Here is a 17070-nt window from a genome sequence, read left to right on the forward strand (position 1 = left end):
GGTGCTCCGTGGCTGGCTAATAGGGCACGTTGAGGCACAGTGGTGCTCCGTGACTGGCTAATAGGGCACGTTGAGGCACAGTGGTGCTCCGTGGCTGGCTAATAGGGCACGTTGAGGCACAGTGGTGCTCCGTGGCTGGCTAATAGGGCACGTTGAGGCACAGTGGTGCTGTGTGACTGGCTAATAGGGCACGTTGAGGCACAGTGGTGCTCCGTGGCTGGCTAATAGGGCACGTTGAGGCACAGTGGTGCTCTGTGACTGGCTAATAGGGCACGTTGAGGCACAGTGGTGCTCTGTGACTGGCTAATAGGGCACGTTGAGGCACAGTGGTGCTCCGTGACTGGCTAATAGGGCAAGTTGAGGCACAGTGGTGCTCTGTGACTGGCTAATAGGGCACGTTGAGGCACAGTGGTGCTCCGTGACTGGCTAATAGGGCACGTTGAGGCACAGTGGTGCTCCGTGACTGGCTAATAGGGCACGTTGAGGCACAGTGGTGCTCCGTGACTGGCTAATAGGGCACGTTGAGGCACAGTGGTGCTCCGTGGCTGGCTAATAGGGCACGTTGAGGCACAGTGGTGCTCCGTGACTGGCTAATAGGGCACGTTGAGGCACAGTGGTGCTCCGTGACTGGCTAATAGGGCACGTTGAGGCACAGTGGTGCTCCGTGACTGGCTAATAGGGCACGTTGAGGCACAGTGGTGCTCTGTGACTGGCTAATAGGGCACGTTGAGGTACAGTGGTGCTCCGTGGCTGGCTAATAGGGCACGTTGAGGCACAGTGGTGCTCCGTGGCTGGCTAATAGGGCACGTTGAGGCACAGTGGTGCTCTGTGACTGGCTAATAGTGCACGTTGAGGCACAGTGGTGCTGAGTGACTGGCTAATAGGGCACGTTGAGGTACAGTGGTGCTCCGTGGCTGGCTAATAGGGCACGTTGAGGCACAGTGGTGCTCCGTGACTGGCTAATAGGGCACGTTGAGGCACAGTGGTGCTCTGTGACTGGCTAATAGGGCACGTTGAGGCACAGTGGTGCTCTGTGACTGGCTAATAGGGCACGTTGAGGCACAGTGGTGCTCCGTGACTGGCTAATAGGGCACGTTGAGGTACAGTGGTGCTCCGTGGCTGGCTAATAGGGCACGTTGAGGCACAGTGGTGCTCCGTGACTGGCTAATAGGGCACGTTGAGGCACAGTGGTGCTCCGTGACTGGCTAATAGGGCACGTTGAGGTACAGTGGTGCTCCGTGGCTGGCTAATAGGGCACGTTGAGGCACAGTGGTGCTCCGTGACTGGCTAATAGGGCACGTTGAGGCACAGTGGTGCTCTGTGACTGGCTAATAGGGCACGTTGAGGCACAGTGGTGCTCTGTGACTGGCTAATAGGGCACGTTGAGGCACAGTGGTGCTCCGTGACTGGCTAATAGGGCACGTTGAGGCACAGTGGTGCTCTGTGACTGGCTAATAGGGCACGTTGAGGCACAGTGGTGCTCCGTGACTGGCTAATAGGGCACGTTGAGGCACAGTGGTGCTCCGTGACTGGCTAATAGGGCACGTTGAGGTACAGTGGTGCTCCGTGACTGGCTAATAGGGCACGTTGAGGCACAGTGGTGCTCCGTGACTGGCTAATAGGGCACGTTGAGGCACAGTGGTGCTCCGTGGCTGGCAAATAGGGCACGTTGAGTCACAGTGGTGCTCCGTGGCTGGCTAATAGGGCACGTTGAGGCACAGTGGTGCTCCGTGGCTGGCTAATAGGGCACGTTGAGGCACAGTGGTGCTCCGTGACTGGCTAATAGGGCACGTTGAGGCACAGTGGTGCTCCGTGGCTGGCTAATAGGGCACGTTGAGGCACAGTGGTGCTCCGTGGCTGGCTAATAGGGCACGTTGAGGCACAGTGGTGCTCCGTGACTGGCTAATAGGGCACGTTGAGGCACAGTGGTGCTCCGTGGCTGGCTAATAGGGCACGTTGAGGAAAAGTGGTGCTCTGTGACTGGCTAATAGGGCACGTTGAGGCACAGTGGTGCTCCGTGACTGGCTAATAGGGCACGTTGAGGCACAGTGGTGCTCTGTGACTGGCTAATAGGGCACGTTGAGGCACAGTGGTGCTCCGTGACTGGCTAATAGGGCACGTTGAGGCACAGTGGTGCTCCGTGACTGGCTAATAGGGCACGTTGAGGCACAGTGGTGCTCCGTGACTGGCTAATAGGGCACGTTGAGGCACAGTGGTGCTCCGTGGCTGGCTAATAGGGCACGTTGAGGCACAGTGGTGCTCCGTGACTGGCTAATAGGGCACGTTGAGGCACAGTGGTGCTCCGTGACTGGCTAATAGGGCACGTTGAGGCACAGTGGTGCTCTGTGACTGGCTAATAGGGCACGTTGAGGCACAGTGGTGCTCTGTGACTGGCTAATAGGGCACGTTGAGGCACATTGGTGCTCCGTGACAGGCTAATAGGGCACGTTGAGGCACAGTGGTGCTCCGTGACTGGCTAATAGGGCACGTTGAGGCACAGTGGTGCTCCGTGACTGGCTAATAGGGCACGTTGAGGCACAGTGGTGCTCCGTGACTGGCTAATAGGGCACGTTGAGGTACAGTGGTGCTCCGTGACTGGCTAATAGGGCACGTTGAGGCACAGTGGTGCTCCGTGACTGGCTAATAGGGCACGTTGAGGCACAGTGGTGCTCTGTGACTGGCTAATAGGGCACGTTGAGGTACAGTGGTGCTCTGTGACTGGCTAATAGGGCACGTTGAGGCACAGTGGTGCTCTGTGACTGGCTAATAGGGCACGTTGAGGCACAGTGGTGCTCCGTGACTGGCTAATAGGGCACGTTGAGGTACAGTGGCGCTCCGTGGCTGGATAATAGGGCACGTTGAGGCACAGTGGCGCTCCGTGACTGGCTAATAGGGCACGTTGAGGCACAGTGGTGCTCCGTGACTGGCTAATAGGGCACGTTGAGGCACAGTGGTGCTCCGTGGCTAATAGGGCACGTTGAGGCACAGTGGTGCTCCGTGACTGGCTAATAGGGCACGTTGAGGCACAGTGGTGCTCCGTGGCTGGCTAATAGGGCACGTTGAGGCACAGTGGTGCTCCGTGACTGGCTAATAGGGCACATTGAGGCACAGTGGTGCTCCGTGACTGGCTAATAGGGCACGTTGAGGCACAGTGGTGCTCCGTGGCTAATAGGGCACGTTGAGGCACAGTGGTGCTCCGTGACTGGCTAATAGGGCACGTTGAGGCACAGTGGTTCTCCGTGGCTGGCTAATAGGGCACGTTGAGGCACAGTGGTGCTCCGTGACTGGCTAATAGGGCACGTTGAGGCAGTGGTGCTCCGTGACTGGCTAATAGGGCACGTTGAGGCACAGTGGTGCTCCGTGACTGGCTAATAGGGCACGTTGAGGCACAGTGGTGCTCCGTGACTGGCTAATAGTTCACGTTGAGGCACAGTGGTGCTCCGTGACTGGCTAATAGGGCACGTTGAGGCACAGTGGTGCTCCGTGACTGGCTAATAGGGCACGTTGAGGCACAGTGGTGCTCCGTGGCTGGCTAATAGGGCACGTTGAGGCACAGTGGTGCTCCGTGACTGGCTAATAGGGCACGTTGAGGCACAGTGGTGCTCCGTGACTGGCTAATAGGGCACGTTGAGGCACCGTGGTGCTCTGTGGCTGGCTAATAGGGCACGTTGAGGCACAGTGGTGCTCCGTGACTGGCTAATAGGGCACATTGAGGCACAGTGGTGCTCCGTGACTGGCTAATAGGGCACGTTGAGGCACAGTGGTGCTCCGTGACTGGCTAATAGGGCACGTTGAGGCACAGTGGTGCTCCGTGACTGGCTAACAGGGCACGTTGAGGCACAGTGGTGCTCCGTGGCTGGCTAATAGGGCACGTTGAGGCACAGTGGTGCTCCGTGACTGGCTAATAGGGCACATTGAGGCAGAGTGGTGCTCCGTGACTGGCTAATAGGGCACGTTGAGGCACAGTGGTGCTCCGTGGCTAATAGGGCACTTTGAGGCACAGTGGTGCTCCGTGACTGGCTAATAGGGCACGTTGAGGCACAGTGGTGCTCCGTGGCTGGCTAATAGGGCACGTTGAGGCACAGTGGTGCTCCGTGACTGGCTAATAGGGCACGTTGAGGCAGTGGTGCTCCGTGACTGGCTAATAGGGCACGTTGAGGCACAGTGGTGCTCCGTGACTGGCTAATAGGGCACGTTGAGGCACAGTGGTGCTCCGTGACTGGCTAATAGGGCACGTTGAGGCACAGTGGTGCTCCGTGGCTGGCTAATAGGGCACGTTGAGGCACAGTGGTGCTCCGTGACTGGCTAATAGGGCACGTTGAGGCACAGTGGTGCTCCGTGACTGGCTAATAGGGCAAGTTGAGGCACCGTGGTGCTCTGTGGCTGGCTAATAGGGCACGTTGAGGCACAGTGGTGCTCCGTGACTGGCTAATAGGGCACATTGAGGCACAGTGGTGCTCCGTGACTGGCTAATAGGGCACGTTGAGGCACAGTGGTGCTCCGTGACTGGCTAATAGGGCACGTTGAGGCACAGTGGTGCTCCGTGACTGGCTTATAGGGCACATTGAGGCACAGTGGTGCTCCGTGACTGGCTAATAGGGCACGTTGAGGCACAGTGGTGCTCCGTGGCTGGCTAATAGGGCACGTTGAGGCAGTGGTGCTCCGTGACTGGCTAATAGGGCACGTTGAGGCACAGTGGTGCTCCGTGACTGGCTAATAGGGCACGTTGAGGCACAGTGGTGCTCCGTGGCTGGCTAATAGGGCACGTTGAGGCACAGTGGTGCTCCGTGACTGGCTAATAGGGCACGTTGAGGCACAGTGGTGCTCCGTGACTGGCTAATAGGGCACGTTGAGGCACAGTGGTGCTCCGTGACTGGCTAATAGGGCACGTTGAGGCACAGTGGTGCTCCGTGGCTGGCTAATAGGGCACGTTGAGGCACAGTGGTGCTCCGTGACTGGCTAATAGGGCACGTTGAGGCACAGTGGTGCTCCGTGACTGGCTAATAGGGCACGTTGAGGCACAGTGGTGCTCCGTGACTGGCTAATAGGGCACATTGAGGCACAGTGGTGCTCCGTGACTGGCTAATAGGGCACGTTGAGGCACAGTGGTGCTCCGTGACTGGCTAATAGGGCACGTTGAGGCACAGTGGTGCTCCGTGACTGGCTAGTAGGGCACGTTGAGGCACAGTGGTGCTCCGTGACTGGCTAATAGGGCACGTCTCCCTATAGGAGAACCCTTTGCAGAACCCTGTTCGGTTCTGTGAAAAAGGTTCTACCTGGAACCAAAACGGGTTCTCCTATAGGGACAGCTGAAGAACCCTTTTGCAAAGCTTTTTTCTAACAGTGTACACACTACTCACAGTCAGGGTGCTCATAGGGCAGCCAGTGGTGCTTGGTGTTGTGGAACTCAAAGTGGGAGTTGCGTAGCTGGCACTGCTGGGCCCTGAAGTCCTCAAAGTGTTTGGGGCAGTCCTCGGTGTTACACAGCTGGTACTCATAATTCACCCCGGGACAGTCCCCACCGCCGTTAGAGGGGCTGAGGAGAGGGGAGAAACATACACTATCATCATTATACATTTTTCCAAATTACACAAACATATCTCCTATCAGGTAATGCAGGGGAACTCAAATACTATTTTAGAACATTCAGTCACACAAATGTCCTGTGTGGTAAAAGCTCTGGATGGATATTGTCATTTATCAACAACAAAAAACACCGCACGGCCCGTGCCGACCCAAACTGCTCAAATTGTTCACACCGCTTCTACACATTTTGCCATGGACCGAGAGAACATTTTGAAGTTTTAAAGTAAATTTCCTGCAATTCTACACATTTTGCCATGTTAAACCTCTTATGGCTGGGGGCAGTATTAAGTAGCTTGGATGAATAAGGTGCCCAGAGTAAACTGCCTGCTACTCAGGCCCAGAAGCTAAGATGTGCATATTATTAGTAGATTTTGATAGAAAACACTCTGAAGTTTCTAAAACTGTTTGAATGATGTCTGTGAGTATAACAGAACTCATATGGCAGGCAAAAACCTGAGAAAAAATCCAACCAGGAAGTGGGAAATCTGAGGTTTGTAGATTTTCAAGTCTTTCCCTATCCAATATACAGTGTCTATGGAGTCATATTTCACTTCCTAAGGCTTCCACTAGATGTCAGTCTTTAGACCCTTGTTCCAGGCTTCTACTGTGAAGGGGGAGAGAATGAGAGCTGTTTCAACCAGGTGTCTGGCAGAGTGCCACGAGCTCACTCAGGCGCTCCCCCGTGAGAGGTAGGTGCGTTCCTTTTCCTTTCTAAAGACAAAGGAATTCTCCGGTTGAAACATTATTAAAGATTTGTTAAAAACATCCTAAAGATTGATTCTGTACATCGTTTGACATGTTTCTACAAACTGTAATGTAATTTTTTGACTTTGTCTGGCCTGCGCGTCGTGAATTTGGATTTTTTAACTAAACGCGCGAACAAAAAGGAGGTTTTTCGACATAAATTATGGACTTTATCGAACAAAACAAACATTTATTGTGGAACTGGGATTCCTGGGAGTGCATTCTGATGAAGATCATCAAAGGTAAGTGAATATTTATAATGCTATTTCTGACTTCTGTTGACTCCACAACATGGCGGGTATCTGTATGGCTTGTTTTGGTCTCAGAGCTGTACTCAGATTGCATGGTGTGCTTTTTCCGCAAAGCTTTTTTGAAATCTGACACAGAGGTTGCATTAAGGAGAAGTTTATCTAAAATTCCATGTATCTTTTATGCAAAATCACCAGGTGTTTTGGAGGCAAAATCTCACCAGTAAATTTGAACCGTTGTATAGCAATTTATATCCTTTTAGTGCGATTTTGAGGCATTGCTTTGTTGTGCACTTTGACGCGCTGGGCACATTTCGGGGTCCCGGTCGTACGTTAGTGGGCATTTCGACGGACAAGTGGACATCTTTCGACCAAAAGAAGATTAGACCCAAGAAAGGATTCTTTGCCCAAGATTCTGATGGAAGAACAGCTCACAGTAAGAACAATTTATGATGATAAATCGTGTTTCTGTCGAAAAATGTTAAAGCTTACGCCGCCATTTTGTTTTGTATAGCTTCGCTTGGCGCAACCTGTATTGAAAAGTAAGGATAATTTAAAAAATGTAAATCAGCGATTGCATTAACTTCTTGCGACTACAGGGGGTGCTGTTTTCTCATTAGCATAATTGCATTACAGATTAAACGGCTTCCTACTAAATTCTTGCTCGTACAATATGCATATTATTACTAGTGGAAGAGAACTCATTCTACAGCAATTTCCCTGACATGGAGTCAGATTTCACACATTTTGGCCCCTGATCTGGAGTCAGTTTAAAGGCCACTGTGAACGCTATCAGGATACGGACACTGCTTACGTCTTCCCCTGGATGCCTTTACGTGATGACGATTTGAATGGTATCGATTGCGCAATCACAGCCCCTATAAAACAAAAACACGTGTAGGTAGGAACTCTTTTCCAGATGCGTCGGGCGCCCGGTGGACACCGACCTGCTCTTTTTCCAAGCATTAGTGTAGCCAGTTATATTTCTCCGGTCATGTTTCTACTCGTTATAGGAGTTAAAAACATCATAAGGTAGTTAATTTAAACCGTTTTATAGCAATTTATATCCGTTTAGTGCGATTTTGAGACATTTATTTCTGAGACACTGTGAATCTCTGGGCACGGTTCCAGTTCATGCCGAACGCAATGGGCATTTCTACATGGCAAGAGGACAGCTTTCGACCAAAAGACGATTAGACCCAAGAAAGGATTCTTTGCCCAAGATTCTGATGGAAGAACAGGAACAATTTATTATGATAAATCGTGTTTCTGTCGAAAAATGTTAATGCTTATGACGCCATCTTATTAGACGTACCTTCGCTTGGCGCAAACTGTATTGAAAAGTAAGGATAATTAAAAAAATGTAAATCAGCGATTGTATTAAGAATTAAATTGTCTATCAATCGCTGTCCACCCTATATTTTTTAGTCACGTTTATGAGTATTTATGTATACGACTAGATCACTGTATAATATGGCGCACGACATTGTCTGACCAGCTGGGCAACTTTTGTCATTGTCTAACCATGATTTTGGTGGCTAAATATGCACATTTTCAAACAAACTGTATATGTATGTTGTAATGTGATGTTACAGGAGTGTCATCTGAAGAATTCTGAGAAGGTTAGTGAAAAAATTAATATATTTTGGCGATGTTTACGTTATCGCTCTCTTTGGCTAGAATCAATGCTCTGGTAACGTTTGCATATGTGGTATGCTAATATAACGATTTATTGTGTTTTCGCTGTAAGACACTTAGAAAATCTGAAATATTGTCTGTATTCACAGGATCTGTGTCTTTCGATTAGTGTATGCTGTGTATTTTTACGAAATGTTTGATGATTAGTAATTAGGTAAACACGTTGCTCATTGTATTTATTCTAGTCCATTTGTGACGGTGGGTGCAATTGTAAACTATGATATCTACCTGAAATATGTACATTTTTCTAACAAAACCTATCCTATACCATAAATATGTTATCAGACTGTCATCTGATGAGGTTTTTTCTTGGTTAGTGGCTATCAATATCTTAGTTTAGCCGAATTGGTGATAGCACCTGATGGAGTAAGAAACTGATGGAGTTAGAAAAGTGGTGTCTTTTGCTAACGTGGTTAGCTAATAGATTTACATATTTTGTCTTCCCTGTAAAACATTTAAAAAATCTGAAATGGTGGCTTTATTCACAGGATCTGTATCTTTCATTAGGTGTCTTGGACTTGTGATTTAATGATATTTAGATGCTACTATTTAATTGTGACGCTATGCTAGCGATGCTAATCAGTGTGGGGGGGGGGGGGGGGGGGGGGCTCCCGGACCCGGGGTAGGTGCTCGTTAGAGGTTAAGAACTAATTTGTCTTTCGATTCCTGTCAACCCTGTATTTTTTAGTCAAGTATATGATTAGCTATTGATTAAACTAGATCACTCAAAGATGGCGACCGACATTTCCAGGCTTGTTTTGCTACTATTTTCATTGTATAACCACGTTTTTTTATGGCTAAATATGCACATTTTCGAACAAACTGTATATGTATGTTATAATATGATGTTACAGGAGTGTCATCTGAAGAATTCTGAGAAGGTTAGTGAAAAAAATTATATATTTTGGCGATGATATGATATCGCTCTCTTTGGCTAGAATCAGTGCTCGGGTAACTTTTGCGTATGTGGTATGCTAATATAACGATTTATTGTGTTTTCGCCGTAAAACACTTAGAACATCTGAAATGTTGTCTGAATTCACAAGATCTGTGTCTGTCCATTGCTGTGTGCTGTGTATTCTTAAGAAATGTTTTATGATGAGTAAATTGGTAATACACGTTGCTGTCTGTAGTAATTCTAGGAGCATTGGTGAGAGTTGTGATGCTGGCTGCAATGGCAAACTATGATTTATACCTGAAATATGCACATTTTTCTAACAAAACCTATCCTATACCATAAATATGTTATCAGACTGTCATCTGATGAGGTTTTTTCTTGGTTAGTGGCTATCAATATCTTAGTTTAGCCGAATTGGTGATAGCTACTGGTGTTGAGAGAAAATGGTGGACAAAGAAAAATGGTGATTTTTGCTAACATGGTTAGCTAATAGATTTACATATTGTGTCTTCCCTGTAAAACATTTTAAAAATCTGAAATGGTGGCTTTATTCACAAGATCTGTATCTTTCATTAGGTGTCTTGGACTTGTGATTTAATGATATTTAGATGCTACTATTTAATTGTGACGCTATGCTAGCGATGCTAATCAGTGTGGGGGGGGGGGGTGGGGGGTGCTCCCGGATCCGGGGTAGAGGCTCGTTAGAGGTTAAGTAGTTTAATCACGTAATAATAATAATTACAGAGAATTTTTGATAAAGATTCATCTTCAGTTTAATGATGCCAAAGACACAACAATATCTATGTTTAATGTATGTTTTTTCAATATAGTTGAATCAGATTATTGAAACTTTTTTCCGGAGTTTTGTCGTGTTCCGTCCTATGACTGTTTACGTTGGAGAAATTTGTGCCACTCGGCTAGTGCCAATGCTAATTGAAGAGGGAAATTTGCCATTCTGAATCGAAACAACGTCTCATCTGGACAGAGGACACCTTCTTCAACATTCTGATGAAAGATCAGCAAAAGTAAGACCCATTTTATGATGTTATTTCATATATCTGTCGTGCATGTGAACTGGCCGTGGGCGGCCAATTGTGTCTGTCTATTGTAGCTACGCTAATATAGCGATACATTTTGTTTTCGCTGTAAAACATTTAATAAATCGGAAATATTGTTTGGAATCACAAGATGCCTGTCTTTCAATTGCTGCAGACTATGTATTTTTCAGAAATGTTTTATGATGAGTAATTAGCTATTTGACGTTGGTGTCTGTAAATATTATGGCTGCTTTCGGTGCAATTTCGGATTGTAGCTGAAATGTAAACTATGGTTTATACATGAAATATACACATTTTTCGAACAAAACATATGCTATACAATAAATATGTTATCAGACTGTCATCTGATGAATTTGTTTCTTGGTTAGTGGCTATTTATATCTTTATTTGGTCGAATTTGTGATAGCACCTGATGGAGTAAGAAACTGATGGAGTTAGAAAAGTTGTCTTTTGCTAACGTGGTTAGCTAATAGATTTACATATTTTGTCTTCCCTGTAAAACATTTAAAAAATCGGACATGTTGGCTTGATTCACAAGATGTGCACCCTTCATCTGGTGTCTTGGACTTGTTAATGTGTGAAAGTTAAATATTTTAAAAAAATATCTTTTGAATTTCGCGCCCTGCACTTTGAGCTGGATGTTGTCATAAGTGTACCGGTGTCGGGCTGCCCCCGTAAAAGGTTAACCTCTACATCACCAGAGGAACAGAGGAGGAGTAGGATTAGATACGGCTAAAGGCTATAAGAACTGGTCGTCTAGTGCGTTCGGAACAGAGAATAAAAGGAGCAGATTTCTGGGCGTGGTAGAATAGATTCAGGCCATTATGTACAGACAAGAGTATGGAGGATGTGAGTACAGTGGAGGTAAACCTAGGCATTGAATGACGATGAGAGAGGTTGCATCTCTGGAGGCACCAGTTAAGCCAGGTGTGGTCTCCGCATGTATGGGGGGTGGGACAAAAGAGCTGTCTAAGGCATGTTGAGCGGGACTGAGGGCTCTACATTGAAATAAAACAATAAGAACTAACCAAAACAGCAGTAGACAAGGCATATTGACATTAAAGAGAGGCATTTTATTTAACCAGGTAGGCCAGTTGAGAACAAGTTCTCATTTACAACTGCAACCTGGCCAAGATAAAGCAAAGCAGTGCGACACAAACAACAACACAGAGTTACACATGGAATAAACAAACATACAGTCAATAATACAGTAGAAAAAGTCTACATACAGTGTGTGCAAATGGCGTGACGAGGAAAAGCAATCAGTGTTGGTCAGGAGAGCTAAGACAACAACGGGTAAATCGCGATGAATGGGCAAAGAGTCAGTTAGGTACACAGGACCTGAGTTCGAGGCTGGGATGACAGATAAACAAAATGAGATAGTGTTAGTGAACAGTCCAGCAGGCATCAGCTGTGTAGCCGAGTGATCATAGGGTCCAATGAGCAGCAATAGGTGAGTCAGGGAGCCGTTCTGTAGTCACTACTACGCTAGGCGAGTATTGTAGCCCAAGAATTAGCTGGTATACTCCGTCGGCTGGCCGGGAGATGGGCCTAGCTCGAGGCTCTCTCAAGGCTAACTGGTGCTTGCTTCGGAACAAGAGGCGTTATCCCACAATAGCCACTCGGTTGCAGCTAACTAGCTGCGAGGATCCGGTGTAATGGTCCAGAGATTGCGGCAGGAATACAGTGATATGGTATATAAAAGCAGTCTGATATGCACTGGGTTGATATCGCGCTGTGCATACTGGCAGGTAATTGTCCGAGCTAAAGCTGGCTAGTGTCCGAGCTAAAGGTGAAGACCGCTAGTAGCGCCTCACAATGACTAGTAGCAAGTAGCTAGTTTGCTGGCTAGAGGTTCAAGTTATAAGGTATAAAAAAAATAGCAGATCCGTACCACATTGGGTGAGGCTGGTTGCATGAAAGTATATTTAGTTCGTAGATGGAAAGTGAGATTAAAATATATACACAAAAAAAAACGAAAAACAGACTATTTACAGACTTTTAACACGTGACAAGACAAACACATTTCCGACTGCTACGCCATGTTGGACTCACCATCTTGTTCTCAGATTAGCTTTGTTAAAATCCCCAGCTACAATAAAAGCAGCCTCAGGATGTATGGTTTCCAATTTGCATAAAGTCCCGTGAAGTTCCTTGATGGCCGTCTTCGTATCCGCATGCGGGTGGATATACACGGCTGTGACGATTACCGAGCAGAGTTCTCTTGGGAGATAATACGGTCGGCATTTGATTGTGAGGAATTCTAGGTCAGGTGAACAAAAGGACTTGAGTTTTTGTATGTTGTTACAATTACACCATGAGTCGTTAATCATGAAGCACACACCCCGCCCTTCTTCTTACCAGAGAGACTGAAAATCCCGTTGGCTGTACGGACTCCAACAGCAGGTCCCCAGCTAGCCATGTCTCCGTGAAACAGAGTATTTTACAATCCTGGATATCTCTATGGAAAGCAATTTTGTCGACTTTGTTATCTAGGGACTGGACATTAGCTGGACATATACTTGGTAGCGGTGGGTGGTGTGTGCGCATCCGAAGCCTCACTAGAAGACCGCTCCGGCTCCCTCTCCTCCGGCTGCGTTGTTTCTGGTTGGCCTCACTAGAAGACCGCTCCGGCTCCCTCTCCTCCGGCTGCGTTGTTTCTGGTTAGCCTCTGGAATCAGTTCAAATGCCCTGGGAGGTGCAGACTAAGGATCCGCTTTGGGAAAGTCGTATTCCTGGTCGTAGTGCTGGTAAGTTGACGTCACGCTGATATCCAATAGTTCTCCCCGGCTGTATGTAACAACACTTAAGGTTTTCTGGGCTAACAATGTAAGAAATAATACATAAAAAAATAAAAAATATTGCACAGTTTCCTAAGGACTAGAAGCTAAGCTGCCATCTCCATTGGCGTCATCTTTCTTGGAAATAGTGAGATGGGGCCGATAGATATGGCATGTGTTATATCTGGTATAATTATCCTGTCTTATCTGGTGTCCATTGTGAATTTAAGTACAATACCTCTAAATCCCTCTCTCACTATGGGAGGGGTTAGGGGGGAGTGTGGTGCTATGGGAGGGGTTAGGGGGAGTGTGGTGCTATGGGAGGGGTTAGGGAGGAGTGTGGTGCTATGGGAGGGGTTAGGAAGGAGTGTGGTGCTATGGGAGGGGTTAGGGAGGAGTGTGGTGCTATGGGAGGGGTTAGGGGGAGTGTGGTGCTATGGGAGGGGTTAGGGGGAGTGTGGTGCTACGGGAGGGGCTAGGGGGAGTGTGGTGCTACGGGAGGGGTTAGGGGAAGTGTGGTGCTACGGGAGGGGTTAGGGGGGAGTGTGGTGCTACGGGAGGGGTTAGGGGGAGTGTGGTGCTACGGGAGGGGTTAGGGGGGAGTGTGGTGCTATGGGAGGGGTTAGGGGGAGTGTGGTGCTATGGGAGGGGCTAGGGGGAGTGTGGTGCTATGGGAGGGGTTAGGGGGGAGTGTGGTGCTATGGGAGGGGTTAGGGGGGAGTGTGGTGCTACGGGAGGGGTTAGGGGGGAGTGTGGTGCTACGGGAGGGGTTAGGGGGGAGTGTGGTGCTACGGGAGGGGTTAGGGGGGAGTGTGGTGCTACGGGAGGGGTTAGGGGGGAGTGTGGTGCTACGGGAGGGGCTAGGGGGAGTGTGGTGCTACGGGAGGGGTTAGGGGGAGTGTGGTGCTACGGGAGGGGTTAGGGGGAGTGTGGTGCTATGGGAGGGGTTAGGGGGGAGTGTGGTGCTATGGGAGGGGCTAGGGGGAGTGTGGTGCTAATGGGAGTGTGGTGCTATGGGAGGGGCTAGGGGGAGTGTGGTGCTACGGGAGGGGCTAGGGGGAGTGTGGTGCTACGGGAGGGGTTAGGGGGAGTGTGGTGCTACGGGAGGGGCTAGGGGGAGTGTGGTGCTATGGGAGGGGTTAGGGGGAGTGTGGTGCTATGGGAGGGGTTAGGGGGAAGTGTGGTGCTACGGGAGGGGTTAGGGGGAGTGTGGTGCTATGGGAGGAGCTAGTGGGAGATGTGGTGCTATGGGAGGGGTTAGGGGGGAGTGTGGTGCTATGGGAGGGGTTAGGGGGGAGTGTGGTGCTATGGGAGGGGCTAGGGGGAGTGTGGTGCTATAGGAGGGGCTAAGGGGAGTGTGGTGCTATGGGAGGGGCTAGGGGGAGTGTGGTGCTATGGGAGGGGCTAGGGGGAGTGTGGTGCTATGGGAGGGGTTAGGGGGAAGTGTGGTGCTATGGGAGGGGTTAGGGGGGAGTGTGGTGCTATGGGAGGGGTTAGGGGGAGTGTGGTGCTATGGGAGGGGTTAGGGGGAGTGTGGTGCTAGGGGGAGTGTGGTGCTATGGGAGGGGCTAAGGGGAGTGTGGTGCTATGGGAGGGGCTAGGGGGAGTGTTGGTCTATGGGAGGGGCTAAGGGGAGTGTGGTGCTATGGGAGGGGCTAGGGGGAGTGTGGTGCTATGGGAGGGGCTAGGGGGAGTGTGGTGCTATGGGAGGGGCTAGGGGGAGTGTGGTGCTAGGGGGCAGTGTGGTGCTATGGGAGGGGCTAAGGGGAGTGTGGTGCTATGGGAGGGGCTAGGGGGAGTGTGGTGCTATGGGAGGGGTTAGGGGGGAGTGTGGTGCTATGGGAGTGGTTAGGGAGGAGTGTGGTGCTATGGGAGGGGTTAGGGAGAGTGTGGTGCTATGGGAGGGGTTAGGGGGAGTGTGGTGCTATGGGAGGAGCTAGTGGGAGATGTGGTGCTATGGGAGGAGCTAGTGGGAGATGTGGTGCTATGGGAGGGGTTAGGGGGAGTGTGGTGCTATGGGAGGGGTTAGGGGGGAGTGTGGTGCTATGGGAGGGGCTAGGGGGAGTGTGGTGCTATGGGAGGGGCTAAGGGGAGTGTGGTGCTATGGGAGGGGCTAGGGGGAGTGTGGTGCTATGGGAGGGGCTAGGGGGAGTGTGGTGCTATGGGAGGGGCTATGGGAAGTGTGGTGCTATGGGAGGGGTTAGGGGGAAGTGTGGTGCTATGGGAGGGGTTAGGGGGGAGTGTGGTGCTATGGGAGGGGTTAGGGGGAGTGTGGTGCTAGGGGGAGTGGTTAGGGAGGAGTGTGGTGCTATGGGAGGGGTTAGGGAGAGTGTGGTGCTATGGGAGGGGTTAGGGGGAGTGTGGTGCTATGGGAGGAGCTAGTGGGAGATGTGGTGCTATGGGAGGAGCTAGTGGGAGATGTGGTGCTATGGGAGGGGTTAGGGGGAGTGTGGTGCTATGGGAGGGGTTAGGGGGGAGTGTGGTGCTATGGGAGGGGCTAGGGGGAGTGTGGTGCTATGGGAGGGGCTAAGGGGAGTGTGGTGCTATGGGAGGGGCTAGGGGGAGTGTGGTGCTATGGGAGGGGCTAGGGGGAGTGTGGTGCTATGGGAGGGGCTATGGGAAGTGTGGTGCTATGGGAGGGGTTAGGGGGAAATGTGGTGCTATGGGAGGGGTTAGGGGGGAGTGTGGTGCTATGGGAGGGGTTAGGGGGAGTGTGGTGCTAGGGGGAGTGTGGTGCTATGGGAGGGGCTAAGGGGAGTGTGGTGCTATGGGAGGGGCTAGGGGGAGTGTTGGTCTATGGGAGGGGCTAAGGGGAGTGTGGTGCTATGGGAGGGGCTAGGGGGAGTGTGGTGCTATCGGAGGGGCTAGGGGGAGTGTGGTGCTATGGGAGGGGCTAGGGGGAGTGTGGTGCTAGGGGGCAGTGTGGTGCTATGGGAGGGGCTAAGGGGAGTGTGGTGCTATGGGAGGGGCTAGGGGGAGTGTGGTGCTATGGGAGGGGTTAGGGGGGAGTGTGGTGCTATGGGAGGGGTTAGGGGGAGTGTGGTGCTACGGGAGGGGCTAGGGGGAGTGTGGTGCTACGGGAGGGGTTATGGGGAGTGTGGTGCTATGGGAGGGGTTAGGGGGGAGTGTGGTGCTATGGGAGGGGCTAGGGGGAGTGTGGTGCTAATGGGAGTGTGGTGCTATGGGAGGGGCTAGGGGGAGTGTGGTGCTATGGGAGGGGCTAGGGGGAGTGTGGTGCTATGGGAGGGGTTAGGGGGAGTGTGGTGCTATGGGAGGAGCTAGTGGGAGATGTGGTGCTATGGGAGGAGCTAGTGGGAGATGTGGTGCTATGGGAGGGGTTAGGGGGAGTGTGGTGCTATGGGAGGGGTTAGGGGGGAGTGTGGTGCTATGGGAGGGGCTAGGGGGAGTGTGGTGCTATGGGAGGGGCTAAGGGGAGTGTGGTGCTATGGGAGGGGCTAGGGGGAGTGTGGTGCTATGGGAGGGGCTAGGGGGAGTGTGGTGCTATGGGAGGGGCTATGGGAAGTGTGGTGCTATGGGAGGGGTTAGGGGGAAGTGTGGTGCTATGGGAGGGGTTAGGGGGGAGTGTGGTGCTATGGGAGGGGTTAGGGGGAGTGTGGTGCTAGGGGGAGTGGTTAGGGAGGAGTGTGGTGCTATGGGAGGGGTTAGGGAGAGTGTGGTGCTATGGGAGGGGTTAGGGGGAGTGTGGTGCTATGGGAGGAGCTAGTGGGAGATGTGGTGCTATGGGAGGAGCTAGTGGGAGATGTGGTGCTATGGGAGGGGTTAGGGGGAGTGTGGTGCTATGGGAGGGGTTAGGGGGGAGTGTGGTGCTATGGGAGGGGCTAGGGGGAGTGTGGTGCTATGGGAGGGGCTAAGGGGAGTGTGGTGCTATGGGAGGGGCTAGGGGGAGTGTGGTGCTATGGGAGGGGCTAGGGGGAGTGTGGTGCTATGGGAGGGGCTATGGGAAGTGTGGTGCTATGGGAGGGGTTAGGGGGAAATGTGGTGCTATGGGAGGGGTTAGGGGGGAGTGTGGTGCTATGGGAGGGGTTAGGGGGAGTGTG

The 17070-nt window shown here is 51.0% G+C and overlaps 1 protein-coding gene across 1 annotated transcript in view; it reads right to left on the bottom strand.

The window, feature by feature from the left end:
• Window positions 1–17070, bottom strand: part of adamts3 (ADAM metallopeptidase with thrombospondin type 1 motif, 3) — a gene marked incomplete at its 5' end in the record, with an annotated part of 143769 nt that overhangs the window by 70802 nt on the left and 55897 nt on the right. The window contains one exon of the mRNA XM_055911966.1: window positions 5361–5536. Within this exon, the coding sequence (XP_055767941.1) occupies window positions 5361–5536 (176 nt within the window). The remainder of the gene's footprint in view (window positions 1–5360; window positions 5537–17070) is intronic.

This window comes from Salvelinus fontinalis, unplaced genomic scaffold, assembly GCF_029448725.1.
Source record: "Salvelinus fontinalis isolate EN_2023a unplaced genomic scaffold, ASM2944872v1 scaffold_0117, whole genome shotgun sequence".
NCBI classification, from domain to species: Eukaryota; Metazoa; Chordata; class Actinopteri; order Salmoniformes; family Salmonidae; genus Salvelinus; species Salvelinus fontinalis.